At 42.2% G+C, this 21,228-nt stretch overlaps 1 protein-coding gene and 1 long non-coding RNA gene across 3 annotated transcripts in view; both read right to left on the minus strand.

Annotated features, from left to right (window-relative positions):
* The window catches only part of grap2b (GRB2 related adaptor protein 2b), a 26,693-nt gene extending 5,674 nt beyond the window's left edge, over positions 1–21,019 (minus strand). For both annotated transcript variants that reach the window (XM_082136238.1, XM_082136239.1), the window contains exons 1-5: positions 20,862–21,019; positions 10,201–10,297; positions 10,012–10,103; positions 8,463–8,582; positions 8,093–8,252 (exon numbers count right to left, since the gene is read on the minus strand). In XM_082136238.1, coding sequence (XP_081992364.1) covers positions 8,093–8,252; positions 8,463–8,582; positions 10,012–10,103; positions 10,201–10,278 — 450 coding nt within the window. In that variant the 5' untranslated portion in view covers positions 10,279–10,297; positions 20,862–21,019. The remainder of the gene's footprint in view (positions 1–8,092; positions 8,253–8,462; positions 8,583–10,011; positions 10,104–10,200; positions 10,298–20,861) is intronic.
* On the minus strand, positions 15,736–18,097 carry LOC309474250. The gene is made up of 2 exons (XR_014197267.1): positions 18,012–18,097; positions 15,736–17,518 (listed from the first exon to the last, which is right to left on the minus strand). It is a non-coding gene; the product is annotated as an uncharacterized lncRNA (long non-coding RNA).
* Positions 21,020–21,228: the final 209 nt, after the last annotated feature.

Consider the following 21,228-nt stretch of genomic DNA (forward strand, 5'->3'; position numbering starts at 1 on the left):
GCACTATGTTGAACAGAACCATCACAATAAAAATGCAACAAAGTGCGTTCGGCATCTGTTAAAGCCTCTTTCCACTTTTTGAGCAACAATTTTATCATGTGAATAGAATGCACCTTCAAATGAGAAGCAAGGAGTTGAGCATTGTCCATGTTTGCTCCTGTAAAGTGAATTACATGTCCCAAAGTCACTACATTGGACAAACAAAATTGTTTGAGTAAACTGGGACCTATTTGACAGGCCGCACTCAAACGGGTCCCATACACAACTGGCTCTTGAAGAAGCCAATAGAGTGACCTGTGATGCTCTGTCCTCTCCGTTTTAAACAGATTCCAGACTTTGAACAGTCCACGGTAGAAACTTGGCAATCCACTGGTGTTGAGCTGCTTCAAGTCCATCAGAAACAGTGTTCTGTTTAGGCCGAGTCCACCTAGCTGGTTCAAGATCGTACATGCCAACGGTCTCCACACTAGGTCTGCGGGACCACACAGAAACCTCTGCACGAACTGAAAACAGAAAGTTGCCCCTCTACTGTTCAGATGAATTAACCCTTGTCCTCCTTCATCTTTCGGCAAAAATAACACACTTTGAGGCGTCCAATGCAGACGATCCCAAAAGAAGTCAACAAGAAGTGCCTGAATCTTTGACAACAAATCTGGAGGAGGATCTACACACGATAGACGATGCCATAAAGTGGATGAAATCAAGTTGTTAATGACAAGAACTCAACCTCTATAAGACATTTTTGGTAAAATCCACTTCCATCTGGCAAAACAACCTTTAGTCCTTTCAAGAACATTATCCCAGTTTTTAAGGACAAAAGTTTCATCGCCCAAAAAAACGCCTAAGTATTTAAACCCCCGTCTGTCTTCCAATTTAATCCCAACGGTAATTGAAACTTGTTCTCCATCACTCCTATATAGAGAGCTTCGCTTTTGCTCCAGTTTAATCTGGCTGAAGAAATAATGCCATATTGAACTATAACATTTGCTAGCATATCAATATCTTGTTGATTATCCACCATGATGACTAAATCATCTGCATATGCAGATAACTTTAAAGGTATATTACACCCTGGTAAAATCACACCCTTGTAAAACCGATCTAAGTCTATGTAATAAAGGTTCAAAGGCCAGGGAATATAACATGCCAGAAAGGGCACAGCCCTGTCTAATTCCCTGCTGGACCTGAAGAGGAGCACTCAAAACACCATTGACTTTTAAAACACTCTGAACATCACAATACAAAGTCTTGATCTTGTTGATAAATCCAGAAGTAAACCCAAAAGCAATCATTGTTTGCCATAAATATTTGTGTTCAACACGATCAAAAGCTTTTTCCTGATCAATAGAAACAATTCCCATTTTAAGACCAAAAAGCTTAGAAATTTCTAACAAGTCTCGAATGAGAACAATATTATCAGAAATCAACCTGCCAGGGATGCAGTAGGTCTGATCAGGCAAAACAACTTGTTCCATCACTCTACTAAGTCTATTTGCCAATACTTTGGAGAGTATCTTATAGTCAGTACAAAGCAGGGACACAGGTCTCCAGTTTTTTATGAGCTGCAGGTCACCTTTTTTTGGCAGCAAAGTAAGAACTGCCCTTCTGCAACTTAAAGGCAGATGTCCGTTGGCTAGGCTATCCTTCAGCACTGCCAGAAGATCTTCTCCAATTATGAACCAAAAAAACGTATAAAAATCAACAGGTAGACCGTCTAGTCCAGGAGTTTTCCTGCTCTGCATACTCTGCAAAGCTACATACAGTTCACCCAGGGAAATATCTGCTTCCAGCACCACATTACTTTCTTGTTTAACCATGGGGAAGACCAGAATAAAAACTCTGAGCTAACATCTGCTCTTCTTGGTGTTCACATTTATACAAATCACAGTAAAAACTGACAGCATGCTTACGAATAGCAGCATGATCCGATAACACATGTCCAGAGTCAGACTTTAAACTGTGAATATACCTCTTTTGACCATTTTTTTGCTCCAAACCAAAAATAAAGTGTGATGGAACATCCATTTCTACAACATTCTTAAAGCGGGACCTAATAAGAGCCCCTTGTGCTGATACCCCAAGCAGGGTCGTTAACACAGACTTTTTGACCTCGAGAGCTTCAAGATAACATTGATCCTTTGTGGCCTCAGCCAAAACCTGGAGTTCTTCTACTTCAGACTCCAGAGCTTTTACCGACTTCAATAAAACGTTGGTAACATTACAATTATATTGCTGACACAACTGTTTTGTTTGAACTTTTCCAAAGTCCCACCATTGTTGTAAAGACATAAAATCATTTTTTGTACTTTGATGGTTTTTCCAAAAAGATACAAAAATGTCTTTAAAATTTGACTCTTCGAGTAGAGCTGTATTAAAATGCCAATAGGCGCTACTGGGCTTTACACACTTCAGAAAGACACAAATCAAGACGAGTGAGTGATCGGAAATCCCAACAGGGCTAATAAAGCAGCTTTTAACAACATTAGAATGATGCTTAAAACAATAAAAACGGTCAAGTCTGGCCATAGACAATAAATTGTCTTTACAATGAGTCCAGGTAAACTGACTTTGATTATCATGTAACCCTCTCCACACATCATGTAACTCATGAGTCTCTAAGAGTTGAATCAGACGAGTGCGAGAGGCAGGATGAGGCTCTACATGATTCCTGTCAAGTCTACTCTCTGTGCAATTCCAGTCTCCACCTATAAATAAAAACTCTTTATCATTGCAATCTCTAATAGCATCATTTACATTTTCCAAAAAAGTCAATCTCTCTTTACCAACAGCCGGAGCATATACAGTGATAAATACAAGTTGTACATTTTCATATATTACTCTGACTTTTAACAGTCGACCTTCAATAATCTCTTCACATTCAACAGATTGAGGATTGAAACTTTTGGAGAAAAGAATACCCACTCCACAACTGTTACTAGTTTTGTGACTTAAAAAAACCTCACCCTCCCATTCTCTCTTCCAGTCAACTTCGTTATCAACAGTACTGTGTGTTCTAATTTTTTATTTTTCGTCTAATTTTTTTAAGGGAGCACAGTCTGAAAAATGAAGCTCTCTTTCTTTCATCTCTCGCTCCATTCAAATTCAGACTGCCTATTTTTAACTCACTCATAAAACAAAAGAAAAAAAGAAAACCAAAAGAGAAACAAGAAATAAACAAATATGAAAAACTAAACATATTCGCCATCTTCGAACTGTCTTTTAACTTTCAAAACAAGTTTCTTTAAGCGATACCTTTCTTGATTAGTAAAGATTTTCTCCCCAGCACTTTCAGAACTTTTTTGAAAATTCTTAACTGAATCAATAAAAAGTTGTAGATCAGGAAACGCACTCTCAAGTTTAACATTCCTAGCTCCTTTAGTACTCTTGAGAAACTTCTTAATACTCAACATAGAGTAGCCACCTCTTTCCAGGGGCAAGGATTGCGATGAAACTATAGATTCTGCATCAGAGTCTACCTCAATGTCACTATAAGAAGTTTGGGAGCAATCACGAAGAGAAAAAGGTTTCGTTTTTTCGGAGAACTGAAACTCATCTCTTGTTTCTCTTTTCTTAACATTATCTTCGTCAGATTTGTCATCTACTAGCATCTCACTTTCTTCAGTCAAAGGACATTCTACCTCCTCTACTTCTTTCTGAGTGCTACTACTGGCCTCTTCCATATCATGCTGTCGACTGTTCTGGAGAGGGAGCCTGAGAAAGCTCTTCATTCTTCTCTGTTGATCTTTTATTTTGCTCAAGCTTCTGAGCTTTGTACGATTTTTTCGTTTTTAAACCGTCTGATTCATTCCGTTTTTGTCCCTGAGAATGTTTTTGTCCATTCTGTTTTTGTCCCTGAGTTGTATCCGATTCACTCTGTTTTTGTCCCTGAGTTTCAATTAATTCACTTTGTTTTTGACCCTGAGTTTCAATTAATTCACTTTGTTTTTGTCCCTGAGTTGTATCCGATTCACACTGTTTTTTTCCCTGAGTTTCAATTAATTCACTTTGTTTTTGACCCTGAGTTTCAATTAATTCACTCTGTTTTTGACCCTGAGTTTCAATTAATTCACTTTGTTTTTGTCCCTGAGTTTCATTTGAATCACTTTGTTTTTGTCCCTGAATTTCATTTAACTTACTTTGTTTAAAGGGATACTTCAGGATTTAGCATTAAGCTTTGTATTAGTAGAAAACCTGTAGTATTTTCGAATTACCATGCTTTCCACCCTCATATCCCCCTGAGACAAGAGATTTATGTATTTTTTGACTGGAAAAAATCCTCAGATGACGCAAAAATCGTCATTTTGCGTCATCGGAGGATTTTCTGGCCAGAGGCAAAAGACTACAGCCAGTAGATGGCGTTGTTCCGCATGTTTTCAACCCGCCCATAGAGGGATCTCACTCACAGAATGTACACAGTATCAGCCGTCTTTCTTTGGAAGCTAAGCTAGCAGGCTCTTGTTCTGTGGAGAAAGCTGAATAGTAGGAGAAAGCTGAGTAAGTAGGGGTTACCATCCTCCTTTTCCCGGACTTGTCCGGCGGGCGAGATCGTTCAAAATGTCCGGGATTCAGCTTTTGCGTTCTGCGGTCGCCATTCATTGTTTACATGCACACCTTTTGTTTCAATCTAACTGAATTCATTCCGATTGGTGAATCTGAATGTAGTGTTTACATGAACGCTAAACAAGTAATCGGTTGATGTGCGTTTTACCATTGCTAAGAAAATTCCCGCTCCTCCGTGAGAGATGCAAGACCCGGCGCGTCTCAGTAATGACGCCACCGGCTTCGCGCCGTTCTCCCGCGGCCGTCAGGCTCGTCCTGCTCGCCACAGTAAACATAATGAATGAATGGCGACTGTAGAACGCAAAAGCTGAATCCCGGACATTTTGGGTCTCTAAATCCCTGGCAAACTCATCACTTAGGCTAGCCTTGTTGTTTTCAACTGCGCACTCTTACCGGTAGGCGTGGCCTCCTAAGGCAGCGAAGCAAGTGCATTCTGGGAGTTGTTGTCTTTCATCCACATAAGCCAAAAATACATTTTCTGGCTTTTCTCAGTTTAGAAAGCACCAAATTCAAAAATGTCTTCACATTTCTTCTACTTAAATTACCTATTTTAAATACACATTCATCTTCCCAGAGGTGAAGTATCCCTTTAAGTCCCTGAGATTCCTTTAATACATTCTGTTTTTGTCCTTGTAATTTATTTGTTTTGTCCAATTTTTGTCCCTGAAATTCGTTTGATTCATTTTGTTTTTGTCTCTGAGATTTACTTGACTCACCCTGTTCTATGGTCTTATTATTAATTCCAACAGGGGATTTTTCTGGGCATGATCGTATAAGGTGACCCTCCGTTCCACATCCAAAACATTTCATTTTTTCAGACGTTACATAAACGTTATAATCATAATCATCCACTCTGAACTTGAACACTAAATTTAATTCTTCATTGTTGTTTTTAAGAATCATAAAAACCTGCCTTCTAAAAGAAACAACATGTCTCAAATGCGGAGATTTACAGCCAAGGCCAATTGTTTTAATCGGAGACATTAGCTGTCCATGTCTCGAAAGTTCCCTCTCTAACATTTCGTTACTAATAAACGGAGGGACTTGCGTCAAAATGAGCGTTTCAAGCCCCGCGCCTCCAACACCGCGAACCGGCATGACTCCCGGTTACACCGGTCGTCGCCTCCACCACGACAACTAAAGCCTGGTTCACACGGGACGATTTTAAAATTGTCGGCCGATTTTCCAAACCTGAGAGACCCCACACACGGGGATAAAAAATCACGGGTCTAACAGTTTTGGTCGTACAGTGTGGTGCACAGCCACACGGCAAAATCAACACACACACGAACCGATTTGACTCCCGAGCATTCCCAGATCAGACGGGAAATCGCGCAAAATACCTCGAGATCAAACGTGACTTCAGAGTAAACAATCATGGCAGACGAAGAGGATGCAGTGGCAATAGTTTGTAGTTTGTTTTTAACCGGAAAAAAACGTTATCAGAAGAAGAGGCGATGATCTCTGACGTCCACCGGACTTTCTGGTGCGCCATATTGCCGACTGTTTTGATTATATTTCCCGGTGTTTCCTCGCCGCCTCGTCACCTCGCTTTCTGATTGGCTACACTCCACAGTCCACAGGCTGCGTGCTCTGGGGACACCACACACGAGGAGAAATCGGGCCAAATAAATCCAACATGTTGGAAATCCCCGATTTGAGATCGGAGCGGCTCTTCCGAGCAGACGAGAGCAGCCTTAACACACCACACACGGCAGGAATATCTGATCAGATTATTTTACGATAATCGGAGCATCCTTAAGATTGTCGGAAGGAGTGAATCGGGCCTAAAATCGGCCTAATTATCCTGCCGTGTGAACCAGGCTTAACCCGCTTAAACTACACCACTAATAATAAACTAAATAAAACTAAAACAACATAGAAAAAAGATAGAAAAGATAGAAAAACAAACAAAAACACTCACACAAAAACCACGCTCCCAATCTCGCATCCACTCACGCAACTTCCGCTCAGAGAGAGAGAGAGAGAGAGAGAGAGAGAGAGAGACGGAGAGAGAGAGAGAGAGAGAGAGACGGAGAGAGAGAGAGAGAGAGAACATGAAGAAACAAAAGCAGTGAGTGTGTGAGAAAAACTTTTCTTAAAGGGGTGGTTGATTATGATTTCACTTTTCTTTCTTTTTTTCATTCTTTTTTTCATTTATTTATAAACTTTTTCAGAATTAACAGAAAGCATTAGCAGAAAGTTTCATACAATTTTAAGTTATAGCTCCTCCCCCCTTTATAACCCTTTCTGCCAAAATAATTAAAAATACATTACATAAAGGTTAAGACAATAATAATACTAATAATAACAATAAAAAAATATATATATATATATAATAATATATATAATACCAATAAGAAATATATATATATATATATATACACACAAATACATAGCCAATAATACAATTTCCTGACATATTCGTGGTCCGTACACAACAAAACTCCAATTGGTGATTAATATTTAACATTGATCAATAAGTGGGAGAGTCTTCATCTTCTCAAAATATGTAATCATGGGTTGCCAAGTCTTATAAATATTTTGGACAGATCCTTTCATTAAATATTAAATTTCTCTCATTTTAAGTATGATACTAGATCACATAACCACGTTGAGGCTTTAGGCGGGCTTGTTGACTTCCAACCATGATTTGACTTCTCTAACTGTAGTTAGTGTGTAATGTTGCAGTTTGAGCATAAACAACATCTGCAAAGTTACGACTCAAAGTTTAACGCAAATGGAGAGATTTACTTTTACAGAAATCACTTTTTAAGGACTACAACAAACGGCTGGTAGAGACTACACCACATTCCTCCCGGGTTAGTGACATCACCAACCCTAACATTTACATAAACCCGCCCCCGGGAACACGATTTATAGATTATCAAGACAGAATATGCTAATCAATGACAAGAAGATATTAACATATGGTACATAAATTTATCAACTAACCATTCAGAAATGTCCTGTTGCTTCTACATGTTGTCACTTCTTCTCGAGTCTCTTCATCATTGTCTGAATCCGGTTTGAACATAAAAGGCTAAAAGTTTTTGAAATTTTCAGTGTGTGTGTGTGAGAGGTAATCAGAGCTGCTTACAATGAGCTCTTGAAGCTCCGCCCCCTGTGCCGGGAGCAGCAGCTCATTTGCATTTAAAGGGACACACACAAACGGCGTGTTTTTGCTCACTCTCAAAAAGTGACAGTTTTAACATGCTATATAAATATATCTGTGGGGTATTTAGAGCTGAAACTTCACACACACACACTCTGAGACTTATTTTACATCTTGTGAAAGAGCATTATAGGACCACTTTATATTGAGAGTTGCTGTACTCTCTGTCATGATCCTTGAGTCTTCTCTGTCAGGATGTTGTTAGGTGGTTGCTAGGGTCATCTAAGTGGTTGCTAGGGTGTTGTTGGGACATTGTGTGTGTAGTTTTGAAGACTCCTGTAGTTCGTGTGTGTGTGTGTGTGTGTGTGTGTGTGTGTGTGTGTGTGTGTGTGTGTGTGTGTGTGTGTGTGGACTCACCCGCTGCTCTGTGAGCAGGAACACGCGGCTCTGCTTGGAGATGGAGGTGTGTGTGTAGAACTCCACCAGTTTGTTGAGGGAGGTGAAGGTGTCGCTCCACAGGTAATACTGACCATGCTTATCTCGCATCACCTTAAAGTGCTGCACATCATTCTCATGTCTGACACACACACACACACACACACACACACACACACACACACACACACACACACACACACACACACATGAAATTATAACACATCTGGACGTTCAAACCAGGATTCAAGAACACCTGTACGGTGTGTGTGTATGCGTGTGTGAGAATGTGTGTGTGTATGACTGTGTGTATATCTGTGTGTGTGTGTGTGTGTGTGTGTGTGTGTTGTACCTGACTGAAATGGAGAATTCTCCAGGTGAACTCTGGGAGCCTCTGATGAGGAATGATCCGATTGGTTGATGCATCAGCTGATCCTGTGCCGACTGACGACTGGTGTTCTCCTGATACCAGCTGCAGAAACACACTTTCATATATACAGCATATATCATATATATAATACCACAGTCTGACACGCTGAAGAACAGGTGCGCGGTTGCTATGGTGCTGTGAGTGGTTGCTAGGGTGTTTCAGGGTGGTTGCTAACCAAAATCAAAAGAGCCTATCACATGCCTCTATGGTCTGTTCAGACAAAGATCCGACTCAGTTTAGTTGTTTGTAGTTTGAACAGCAAAAACTGGAAGTAAAAGTGAGATATAATGCTTTAGTGAGTGTGAATGTTTCCAAAAATAATGAAGTAGAGACACTTGAAATAATAAAAAACAAGTTCTCCACCATTTCAATTATTATTTTTGGACGACAAAATTACAAAGCAGACACTTCCCTTTTTCATCGACATGACTCATAATGCTGGAGAATAATGCTCATATTAATTTTTTCTATTCGAGTGAATTATTGTGAGTCATATACGTACCGTCAGACAGACCGAGCCTGAGTTAACTCTTCAGACCGAGCCTGAGTTAACTCTTCAGACCGAGCCTGAGTTAACTCTTCAGACCGAGCCTGAGTTAACTCTTTCAGGCGTTTAGTTTATTCACAAGTGTTTGACCGTCGATGCTTCCACGTTATTCTCTCACACTTCATTACTGAGCTTGAATGTGCGAGTTTCCGGTCTCAGTCACGTGCAGTTATGTTAGTTATCAGCTCAAACACAGCCGTTACGCTGATCGATGAGGGGTTGTGGAGAGAATCTGGGAAACACTTTATTTAACAGTGTCCTTGTTACATGTACTTACCATAGTAATAACAGTAAATAATGCATAATTACATGCAACTAACCCTCAACCAAACCCTAATCCGACCCTAACCCTATAGTGAGTACATGTAGTTAATTATTATTACTCAGTACTTACATATATAATTACACTGTAACAATGACACCTTAAAATAAAGTGTAACTGAAATTTGTTTTACCATATATTGCATTTTGTTATTCTTCAATTCACTTATTTTTTTGTTTTTATTTCCCAGTAATGAATGTTCACACACATTCACAGAAAACAGCCTCGCAACATTTGATGATGGATTTACTTTGAAACAATTTTCACTCAGATATTGTTCATTTATAAAAAAAAAAAACGTTAAAAAAAAAATAATAAAAATATTGTAAATAGTAAATTTCAGAAATAATTATGAAGATACGGCAAGTAACAGAATTAAACGTGACATTTTGAAGTAAAAATACAAATAGTATTTTCTTGTAAAACGTACAATAATATTTTTTTTGCACCATTTTGAGCAATCAGTATCAATACGTACAGTTAAGATTAATACTAATCTACTGAAGCTAAATGGTTTTCCTCCCATCAGACCCTGCTGACGGTGTAATGTTGAGTCGTTCTGCTGCTCCAGAAGCGGAGGAACTCTGGTGTGACGTCTGTACCTGGGGAAGTGGATGTTGATGTAATTCCGAGGAACGAATCCTTCCATGCCGTGGGTTTCTGCTTTGAACCAGTCGTCATTGGTGCCTAAGATCTACAGAAGAGTGTGTGATGGTCAGACTCACTTCAACTCAGAAGGGTTCAGAGTCATGTGTGTGTGTGGACGTGTGATATACTGAGGTCATACACACCTTGATGACATCTCCCTTCCTGAAGCTCAGCTCATCCTCTGCTGTGGCCGAGAAGTCGTATTTCCCCGTCGCCTCCATGATGGAGACAATTCAGATACTAGAAGGAGAAACAGAGTCAATCAAACACTGTCCAGCAAACCAGCTGTCAATCAAACCACCTGTCAATCAAACACCATCCAGCAAACCACCTGTCAATCAAACACCATCCAGCAAACCACCTGTCAATCAAACACTGTCCAGCAAACCACCTGTCAATCAAACGCCGTCCAGCAAACCAGCTGTCAATCAAACACCATCCAGCAAACCAGCTGTCAATCAAACCACCTGTCAATCAAACACCGTCCAGCAAACCACCTGTCAATCAAACCACCTGTCAATCAAATACCGTCCAGCAAACCACCTGTCAATCAAACACCGTCAAGCAAACCACCTGTCAATCAAACCACCTGTCAATCAAACACCGTCCAGTAAACCAGCTGTCAATCAAACAACCTGTCAATCAAACACCGTCCAGCAAACCACCTGTCAATCAAACGCCGTCCAGCAAACCACCTGTCAATCAAACACCGTCCAGCAAACACCTGTCAATCAAACACCGTACAGCAAACCACCTGTCAATCAAACAGCGTCCAGCAAACCACCTGTCAATCAAACCACCTGTCAATCAAACACCGTCCAGCAAACCACCTGTCAATCAAACCACCTGTCAATCAAACACCGTCCAGCAAACACCTGTCAATCAAACACCGTCAATCAAACCACCTGTCAATCAAACACCGTCCAGCAAACACCTGTCAATCAAACACCGTCCAGCAAACCACCTGTCAATCAAACGCCGTCCAGCAAACCACCTGTCAATCAAACACCGTCCAGCAAACCACCTGTCAATCAAACACCGTCCAGCAAACCACCTGTCAATCAAACACCGTCCAGCAAACCACCTGTCAATCAAAAACTCACACTACTTTAGATCCTCAGTTATCAAATACATGTTTTTCTAATGTAACAGGATTTCAAACCAGCTCATCATAACTGATGCACTTCATGTGGGTTTTTTTTTTTTTTTTGCTTGGCTTTATGATCAGATTCCGATCAGATATGCACAACATCGGGTTTGGACTGACAGACTTATGTATCGATCACACCATGTTTACCCTAGTGAAAAAAAGCATACTTTATTTTATTTTATTTTATTTTATTTTAAATATATTACTTTTTTCAGTAGTACATTGCAAATATAGCCTACTAAAAATTTTTTTTACTATCTTTAAATATAGTACAAGTAAATAAGCATCACGCTTTTACCTATTTTCACAATACAACTTTTGACACACTTTGCTGAAAATGATCATTGTATCAATGTACACTCACCTAAAGGATTATTAGGAACACCTGTTCAATTTCTCATTAATGCAATTATCTAATCAACCAATCACATGGCAGTTGCTTCAATGCATTTAGGGGTGTGGTCCTGGTCAAGACAATCTCCTGAACTCCAAACTGAATGTCAGAATGGGAAAGAAAGGTGATTTAAGCAATTTTGAGCGTGGCATGGTTGTTGGTGCCAGACGGGCCGGTCTGAGTATTTCACTATCTGCTCAGTTACTGGGATTTTCACGCACAACCATTTCTAGGGTTTACAAAGAATGGTGTGAAAAGGGAAAAACATCCAGTATGCGGCAGTCCTGTGGGCGAAAATGCCTTGTTGATGCTAGAGGTCAGAGGAGAATGGGCCGACTGATTCAAGCTGATAGAAGAGCAACTTTGACTGAAATAACCACTCGTTACAACCGAGGTATGCAGCAAAGCATTTGTGAAGCCACAACACGCACAACCTTGAGGCGGATGGGCTACAACAGCAGAAGACCCCACCGGGTACCACTCATCTCCACTACAAATAGGAAAAAGAGGCCACAATTTGCACGAGCTCACCAAAATTGGACAGTTGAAGACTGGAAAAATGGTGCCTGGTCTGATGAGTCTCGATTTCTGTTGAGACATTCAGATGGTAGAGTCAGAATTTGGCGTAAACAGAATGAGAACATGGATCCATCATGCCTTGTTACCACTGTGCAGGCTGGTGGTGGTGGTGTAATGGTGTGGGGGATGTTTTCTTGGCACACTTTAGGCCCCTTAGTGCCAATTGGGCATCGTTTAAATGCCACGGCCTCCCTGAGCATTGTTTCTGACCATGTCCATCCCTTTATGACCACCATGTACCCATCCTCTGATGGCTACTTCCAGCAGGATAATGCACCATGTCACAAAGCTCGAATCATTTCAAATTGGATTCTTGAACATGACAATGAGTTCACTGTACTAAAATGGCCCCCACAGTCACCAGATCTCAACTCAATAGAGCATCTTTGGGATGTGGTGGAACGGGAGCTTCGTGCCCTGGATGTGCATCCCACAAATCTCCATCAACTGCAAGATGCTATCCTATCAATATGGGCCAACATTTCTAAAGAATGCTTTCAGCACCTTGTTGAATCAATGCCACGTAGAATTAAGGCAGTTCTGAAGGCGAAAGGGGGTCAAACACAGTATTAGTATGGTGTTTCTAATAATCCTTTAGGTGAGTGTATATTGTATAAAGTATAGCTAAGTAATAATTGTTTATTAATGTGCAATTGTTATTGAAGACAAAGGGCCCTATCTCACACCCAGCGCAATAAACTCTGTACAGCGATGCATGTATCATTCCTGTTTCTCACCCGACGCACAGCGGCTTCTTCCCTCCACAGACGCACGCCGGTAAACTAGGGAATTCAGCGAAAAGAGGAGGCGTGGTCCGGTACAAACATTCCCTGGTGCTATTTTGCAGTTTCAGAAAACAGTTCCGCCACTGACCAGGAGGAACCTAGACTAAAGTCAGTGGCGCGTTGCGTATGTTATTCAGATGCTATTTTAAGGGTGTCACAGTGTCTGGTTTATGTTCCTTGGGTCACCACTAGATGTCCTCCTTCCCCACGGTGTCCATCACACTCTTGAACTACATCCCCCATGATCCTTGTCTTTTCATTGCACTCAGCTGTCCCTTATCACTGATCATTAAACTCAGCCTGTTCCCCATTAGCATTGTCATTTCCCTGTGTATATAACCCTGTCTGTTTTAGTATGTGTCACGGAGTCCTTGTATTTCTCACCACTTCTGAGTACTGTCGTTAGACCTATTTGTTTGTTCGTTCTTGTGTTTGTTGGATTGCTACCTTGGTTTTGACCCCTGCCTGGACTGTTATGAGATTGGATTACCCTACATTAAAAACCACATACTGCAAATTGGATCTACCTCTCTTCTGTTCTTGTGTGGATCGTGACAGAAGGACTCCGTCACAGACAGATCCAGCGGTATGTGTTCCAACTTCTCCTCCCCAGCCACTGAGCGGGAGAGGAGAGATATGTTTGAGGGAACCCGTCTAGTCATTTTTCGTGGGACCCGGGGAGGTCGCAGAGGAGTTGGTGGTCGAGAGGGAGTCCAACACCACTCTCCACCATGGCCCCCTTTCGACTCTGGGATGGTGAGGGACGAATTGGAGCCAACGTCTCACCGTCGCAGACGGAGAGGGGGTAAGAGACGCACGTCTGCCGAGCCTGTGTCTTCGGACAGGATGGCCGCCGTCGAGCCTGTGTCTTCGGACAAGATGGCCGCTGCCGAGTCTAATCCAGTGTCTGCGGACAAGATGGTTGCCGCCGAGCCTGTTCACGTCACATCTGCCGAGCCTGTGTCTTCGGACAAGATGGCCGCCGCTGAGCCTGTGTCTTCGGATAAGATGGCCGCTGCCGAGCCGGATCCAGTGTCTGCGGACAAGATGGTTGCCACCGAGCCTGTTCACGTCACGTCCGCCGAGCCTGTGTCTTCGGACAAGATGGCCGCCGCTGAGCCTGTGTCTTCAGGCAAGATGGCCGCTGCCGAGCCGGATCCAGTGTCTGCGGACAAGATGGTTGCCGCCGAGCCTGTTCACGCCACGTCTGCCGATCCAGAGACTGTTCACGCCACGTCTGCCGATCCAGAGACTGTTCACGTCACGTCTGCCGATCCAGAGACTGTTCACGTCACGTCTGCCGATCCAGAGACTGTTCACGTCACGTCTGCCGATCCAGAGACTGTTCACGTCACGTCTGCCGATCCAGAGACTGTTCACGTCACGTCTGCCGATCCAGAGACTGTTCACGTCACGTCTGCCGATCCAGAGACTGTTCACGTCACGTCTGCCGATCCAGAGACTGTTCACGTCACGTCTGCCGATCCAGAGACTGTCCACGTCACGTCTGTCGATGCAGAGACTGTTCCTGTGCCGGAGGTTGTACCCGTCAGCCCTGCCACGGCCCAGAGGGCTGTCTTCACTTTTTATTTGGTTGCTGTCTGGCATGCCTGGGCTGCATACCCTACCAAGATGGCAGACTCCGGTCCGGTTGGAACCCCGGACACTCTGCTGAAGCCGGTGTCTGTTCCTGTTCCTGAGCCGGTGTCTGTTCCTGTTCCTGAGCCGGTGTGGTCTGTTCCTGTTCCTGAGCCGGTGGGGTCTGTTCCTGTTCCTGAGCCGGTGGGGTCTGTTCCAGTTCCTGAGCCGGTGGGGTCTGTTCCAGTTCCTGAGCCGGTGGGGTCTGTTCCAGTTCCTGAGCCGGTGGTGTCTGTTCCAGTTCCTGAGCCGGTGGTGTCTGTTCCAGTTCCTGAGCCGGTGGTGTCTGTTCCAGTTCCTGAGCCGGTGGGGTCTGTTCCTGAGCCGGTGCCTGTTCCTGTGCCCTGGCCGCCCGAGGGAGAGTCTCCGCCCTGGCCGCCCGAGGGAAAGTCTCCGCCCTGGCCGCCCGAGGGAAAGTCTCCGCCCTGGCCGCCCGAGGGAAAGTCTCCGCCCTGGCCGCCCGAGGGAAAGTCTCCGCCCTGGCCGCCCGAGGGAAAGTCTCCACCGTGGCCGCCCGATGGACTGTCTGCTCTGCCCTGGCCGCCCGAGGGATTGTCGTCTCCGCCCTGGCCGCCAGATGAACTGTCACTCCCTGTCCCCGTTTCCCTCCATGGACCTGGCCCCCCATCCCTCCCCCTGATCCTCCACCAGTCCACCTCCCGCCTGGACTCTTGTTTGTCTGTCACGTCTTGGAGCGTCTGGTAGCCGCTCCGTAGAGGGGGGGTTATGTCACAGTGTCTGGTTTATGTTCCTTGGGTCACCACTAGATGTCCTCCTTCCCCACGGTGTCCATCACACTCTTGAACTACATCCCCCATGATCCTTGTCTTTTCATTGCACTCAGCTGTCCCTTATCACTGATCATTAAACTCAGCCTGTTCCCCATTAGCATTGTCATTTCCCTGTGTATATAACCCTGTCTGTTTTAGTATGTGTCACGGAGTCCTTGTATTTCTCACCACTTCTGAGTACTGTCGTTAGACCTATTTGTTTGTTCGTTCTTGTGTTTGTTGGATTGCTACCTTGGTTTTGACCCCTGCCTGGACTGTTATGAGATTGGATTACCCTACATTAAAAACCACATACTGCAAATTGGATCTACCTCTCTTCTGTTCTTGTGTGGATCGTGACAAAGGGTGCATGCTTGGCCATAATCAATGTAGCGTGTGCACAACACACACACACTCTGCTTATCTAATCTACACAGACGCAGCACTTCTTATGTTTAGAAAACCATACATTATTACAAGGAAAAATATTCCACACGAGGGAAATCATTGTTGTGTCCATGAAGATGTGAAAAAATAGGCATAAATCTAGCTTACACATTTACCCAAATTATTATACGCCTGTTTAACCGAAGCTAATTTGTGTGTGTTTCTCCGTCCCCAATGTCACTTCTCTGTGTTTTACGGCCCTGACGAGAGCGTCGGTCTCCTCGGCTGTGAACCGCTCCTGGCGTGCGTCTGGCAAATCCGCCGTTATAATAGCAATCCGCCATGGAACAAGTGCGCCTGCTCTTAAAGGGAATGTGAGATGTCGCTCTGATTGGTTTATTTCACGTTACGCCCAAACCACACCTATGAGTAATGAAGCTACTTCAGACCAACACATTTTAGATATGCGTCGGAGAGTCATTTATCCCGCCGGTGTAATAGCAACAGCGCCCGAGACCCGCTCACAGAGTTACTTGCGTTTCGTGCTTGATACTTGCGTTTCAGATCGTTAAAATAGGGCCCAAAGTGTGCAATTTGTAGTATTTGGAATAAGCCAAAGGTATTACTGAGCATATACTTTTTATTCAGATATAATACACTTATGGTAATTTGCTTGTATGTTTCAAAGACACTCGTAATGAATTTGTAATGTACTTGTAACACAAATAAAGTATACTTTAATATCTCTAATCAAGCATGTAATTAGTCCCTACAGGCATATACTTAAAGTATACTTGAAGTTGTTCCAATTTAGCACACAGAAGCACACTAAATACACTTAAAGTTATGCTTTACTACAGTTTAATTACAACTAAAATATACTTTTTGCACACTTCAAGTTAACTAATCATTAACACACTTGAAGTGTACTGCATTAGTCTGGCTGCAAGTATACTGAGCATATAATGTTTTTCACCAGGGATGACAACAATGCATTATCATGTTTCCTTTGCGTTTTTCGCGTACAGAAAACGTTGTCAAAGCAATCCCGTTCACACTGACGCTGTATTCTGTTGCCAGGCCAGTAGATGGCGATGTCACGGTGAGGAAACACTACGACTGAACACGTAACACGCATATGCATGACGTTACCAGAGAATGTCTAATATGGCGAGAAGTTTCACTCTCAGTAAACTTCCGGCTTCTGAACTGGTTGCAGTTCCACTCTGATTCCACATGAGGGCGCTCACAGGACGAGTGCAGAATGAATGGAGGTCTATGGAGATATTGCTCTCAAAATCCACTTTTCTCAGGATATAATTTTTTGTCGAGTAATTTGAATGTTGTTTTCGAAAGGGGATGCAAAGAAATTACACATTGCTGGGTGTTAGATTTTTTTTAGTCACTTATTTGCTTTAAAAAGTCTTTTAAAGTGTCAATGACGTCATACACATCGTACGACCAGAGATACTGCTTTACGGCGATCCTTCAGTCACTTTGGTGCTTTCGCACTCTGCACTTTCTTTTCTCTCGAGGCATCGACAACACAGCTGACACAGGTAAACACACAACACAGCTGACACAGGTAAACACACAACACAGCTGACACAGGTAAACACACAACACAGCTGACACAGGTGAATACACAACACAGCTGACACAGGTAAACACACAACACAGCTGACACAGGTGAATACACAACACAGCTGACACAGGTAAACACACAACACAGCTGACACAGGTAAACACACAACACACCTGACACAGGTAAACACACAACACAGCTGACACAGGTAAACACACAACACAGCTGACACAGGTAAACACACAACACAGCTGACACAGGTAAACACACAACACAGCTGACACAGGTAAACACACAACACAGCTGACACAGGTAAACACACAACACAGCTGACAGGTAAACACACAACACAGCTGACAGGTAAACACACAACACAGCTGACACAGGTAAACACACAACACAGCAAACAGGTAAACACACAACACAGCTGACACAGGTAAACACACAACACAGCTGACAGGTAAACACACAACACAGCTGACACAGGGAAATACACAACACAGCTGACACAGGTAAACACACAACACAGCTGACACAGGTAAACACACAACACAGCTGACACAGGTAAACACACAACACAGCTGACACAGGTAAACACACAACACAGCTGACACAGGTAACTACACAACACAGCTGACACAGGTAAACAGACAACACGGCTGACACAGGTAAACACACAACACAGCTGACACAGGTAAATACACAACACAGCTGACACAGGTAACCACACATGCTAGAAGAGTTTTTGTTTTGTTTGTTTCTGGTCCCGCTTCGGATGCCACGATGCCATCAAGCGGCATCTCTGGTCGTAATCAGTCCTTCACTGACCAATCAGCATTCATTAGCAGAATGCTAGCGTGTTATGGGCAACAACAACTCAACCTGTAAGAAATCGAAAGGACATAAGTATTCGTTCATTCAACTTTCGACCTATAACCCATGTTGAACTTGCAAAACCTACAATCAAATCTGAGATTTCTCAACGGCAATCGGGTGAAAGAGACAAATTTAGCCGTCTAGCTCCATAGACTCCCATTCATTTTGCACTCATGGCGAGCGCCCCCAGTGGAACTCTGGTGGAACTACAACCAAAATTCGGTACAATAGGACTTAATAGGGAGTGGGCAGGCTCTCCGTAGACGGGCTCTGACGTTACTGTTTTCACTAATTCTTGTTTTTGTAGTTTACACGGTGACAATAATGGTATAAACTTGCACTTTATACCGTTAAACCCATCTTCAAAAGTTAGCATTTTCTCAGCCTCGTAAAACGCTGTTGTCGGGTAAATGAACGAGGTAAACGTATAGGCTTTAGTCGAAAACAGTGTCATGTAAACGACACACCACACATTTTCAAACTCTTTCTCAAACACACCTGATTCAGTCATCATCTGGTTAGACTCCGAGACACAGGCTGTGTCTGAAAGCACACACTTCCCTACTATATAGTGCTTGAATAACAGAATGTGATAAAAGAAGTATGTCTGAATTCACAATGCTTTTATGACCTTCTTCTTCCGGTGAGATTCTGAAGTGTGTGTATGATGGACACTTCACTGTCCCACGAGGCCACAGGATTCATGAACACGACTGACGCTGGTGGGTCACATGATAATGACAACATGGCGAATATAGTGCGTCTGGATTACATTCATAGGCTACTACACACATACACACTCATACTAGATAGAACACACTTTTAGGAGGTTGTGAAGTAAATACTTTTTCAGAATAAGTAAGAGAATATCGATCTGGGACGCAGCTCTATAAACCCCGTCCCTTCATGTTACGCCTCCAACGACGAAACAAGTGTGGATGTCACTGACTATAACAATCTTTTGAAGTTAATTATTTTTCGTTTTACTGATATTATGAGATTATGAAATAAACTCTCAATAAAGTACAAACAGCTCAACACTGATCTAACCCGTTTTAAAATGTAACTACTTGTTTCAGAACGTTCTAAAGTAACGTTCCCATAATGTTTGAAGAATGAAACAATGATTAATGTTCATATAACCAAGATTTTTTTTTAAAACGTCTGAAAAAACAGTAACACTTTACAATAAGGTTCATTAGTTAATGTATTAACTAACATGTACTAACAATAAGCAATACATATGTTACAGTATTTATTAATCTTTGTTAACATTAGTTAATATAAATACAGCTGTTCATTGTTGGTTCATGTTAGTTCACAGTGCATTAACTAATGTTAACAAATACAACCTTTGATTGTAATAATGTTTAGTAAATGTTGAAATGAACTTTAACTAAGATTAATAAAAAAAAAATTTTGTAAACATTTGAACAAACTTTAAATGTTCAGGCCAGACGGCGACGGGCCGGATGTGGGCCGGATCTGAGCCGACACTATGTTTCTGTCTGGGAGTAACGTTAAAATATACGTTAGTATAATATAAGTATAAAATAACGTTTTTATAATTCAATGGGAAAAATGTTTTTAGAACATTAGCTTACATACAAAGTTGACATGATTATTTGCTCTGTATCTATTTTTTTGTGACGAGCATAACGTTATGATGACCTGTGAAATATGTAGCCGTGACTCAAATCCCCCAGAATGCCTCTGCTCGCTGAGCTTTGTACTGGGTCTGTGGAAGCTCATGTTTGAGGCACGATCCTCTCACCTGTTTCCGTTTCTGCACCGCTGCAGATGCAGGCCTGCAAAACCTTTCATCTCATTTGCATATTGCGTGTTTTTGCTTTCTGATCGTAGGCAGGTTTGCTTCACCAAAAGACACACGTGATCTGAGTTTAAAACCGTATCCTTGCGAAATAGCCCTGAAAGACTGTTGACACTAAAAGACACTTCATATTCAGTGATATTGTTGATCTGACTGCACTGATGCTATCAGATGAGAACAAAACTTGAACTGAAATGATCTGAATAAAGACACCGTTGTCTTTTTAGAGCTGCTAGAATTGAGTTTGTCTCATATTTGATGAAGTTTGCATCATTGATCCAGTTATTTTCATGTTTATTACTGTGTGTGAAGCTGCTTTGAGACAATCTAAAGCGCTGTAGAAATAAAGCTTTATTTACATTGATTAAGTAATGTGTGGAGATTAAGTAATGTGTGGCTAGTTGTCACACTAAACTGCAAGTTGCTCATTAGGATTGTTTTCAGTTTAATTTCATTTGGTTTATTTTATTCTATTAAAATAGCTTAAAGTATAAAAACAAGTATGACAACTTTCCCCCAACTTTATACGTCCTAGAAATGCTCTTGTTCTGACAACAGTTTCAGTCAACTGACTCTTGTCTGATGCCAACGTACTTTTATTGTGTAAAATATTCAAAATTAAGTTTAATAAAGCAAGCATTTGTGGACGTTTAACTCAGAGTCTGATAAAGTCCCGCTCTCCTCTATAATTCAAATAGATGAGAGTGTGTAACTATAAAAACACTTTTATCAAACATATAAACTCATACGTTTCTCTCATGTTTATTCTTTCATTTTAGAGACACTGAAGAGAAAGATTATGTACTTACAGCTCATGAAAGGATGATCAGTCTGTCGTCTGAACCGGCAGTGTCACAATCACCGGCAGCTGTGGACTGAAATGTTATTTCACAACGAGGAAGAGCAGAAGTCGAGCTTATCTCGCATCGAACACGACACGCTCATGCATGACTGCAAAAAGGGGAAATAGAAAGTGTAAATCATCTTCCCCTCCCCTTCCCCACACTCTCTTACACACGCACACACTCTCTTTCTCTCTCACACACTCTCTCACACACTCACTAAAAGTGCCATTTCCTGTTGAATTTGGGGAAAACATTTGCTGTGTTGAGCTTCTTCAATTACTTTTGTTTCATTTGTTCACTACAAACAGCTGAAAGTCTGTAAATGTTGCCA

This window comes from Leuciscus leuciscus, assembly GCF_965113295.1.
Source record: "Leuciscus leuciscus genome assembly, chromosome: 14".
NCBI classification, from domain to species: domain Eukaryota; kingdom Metazoa; phylum Chordata; class Actinopteri; order Cypriniformes; family Leuciscidae; genus Leuciscus; species Leuciscus leuciscus.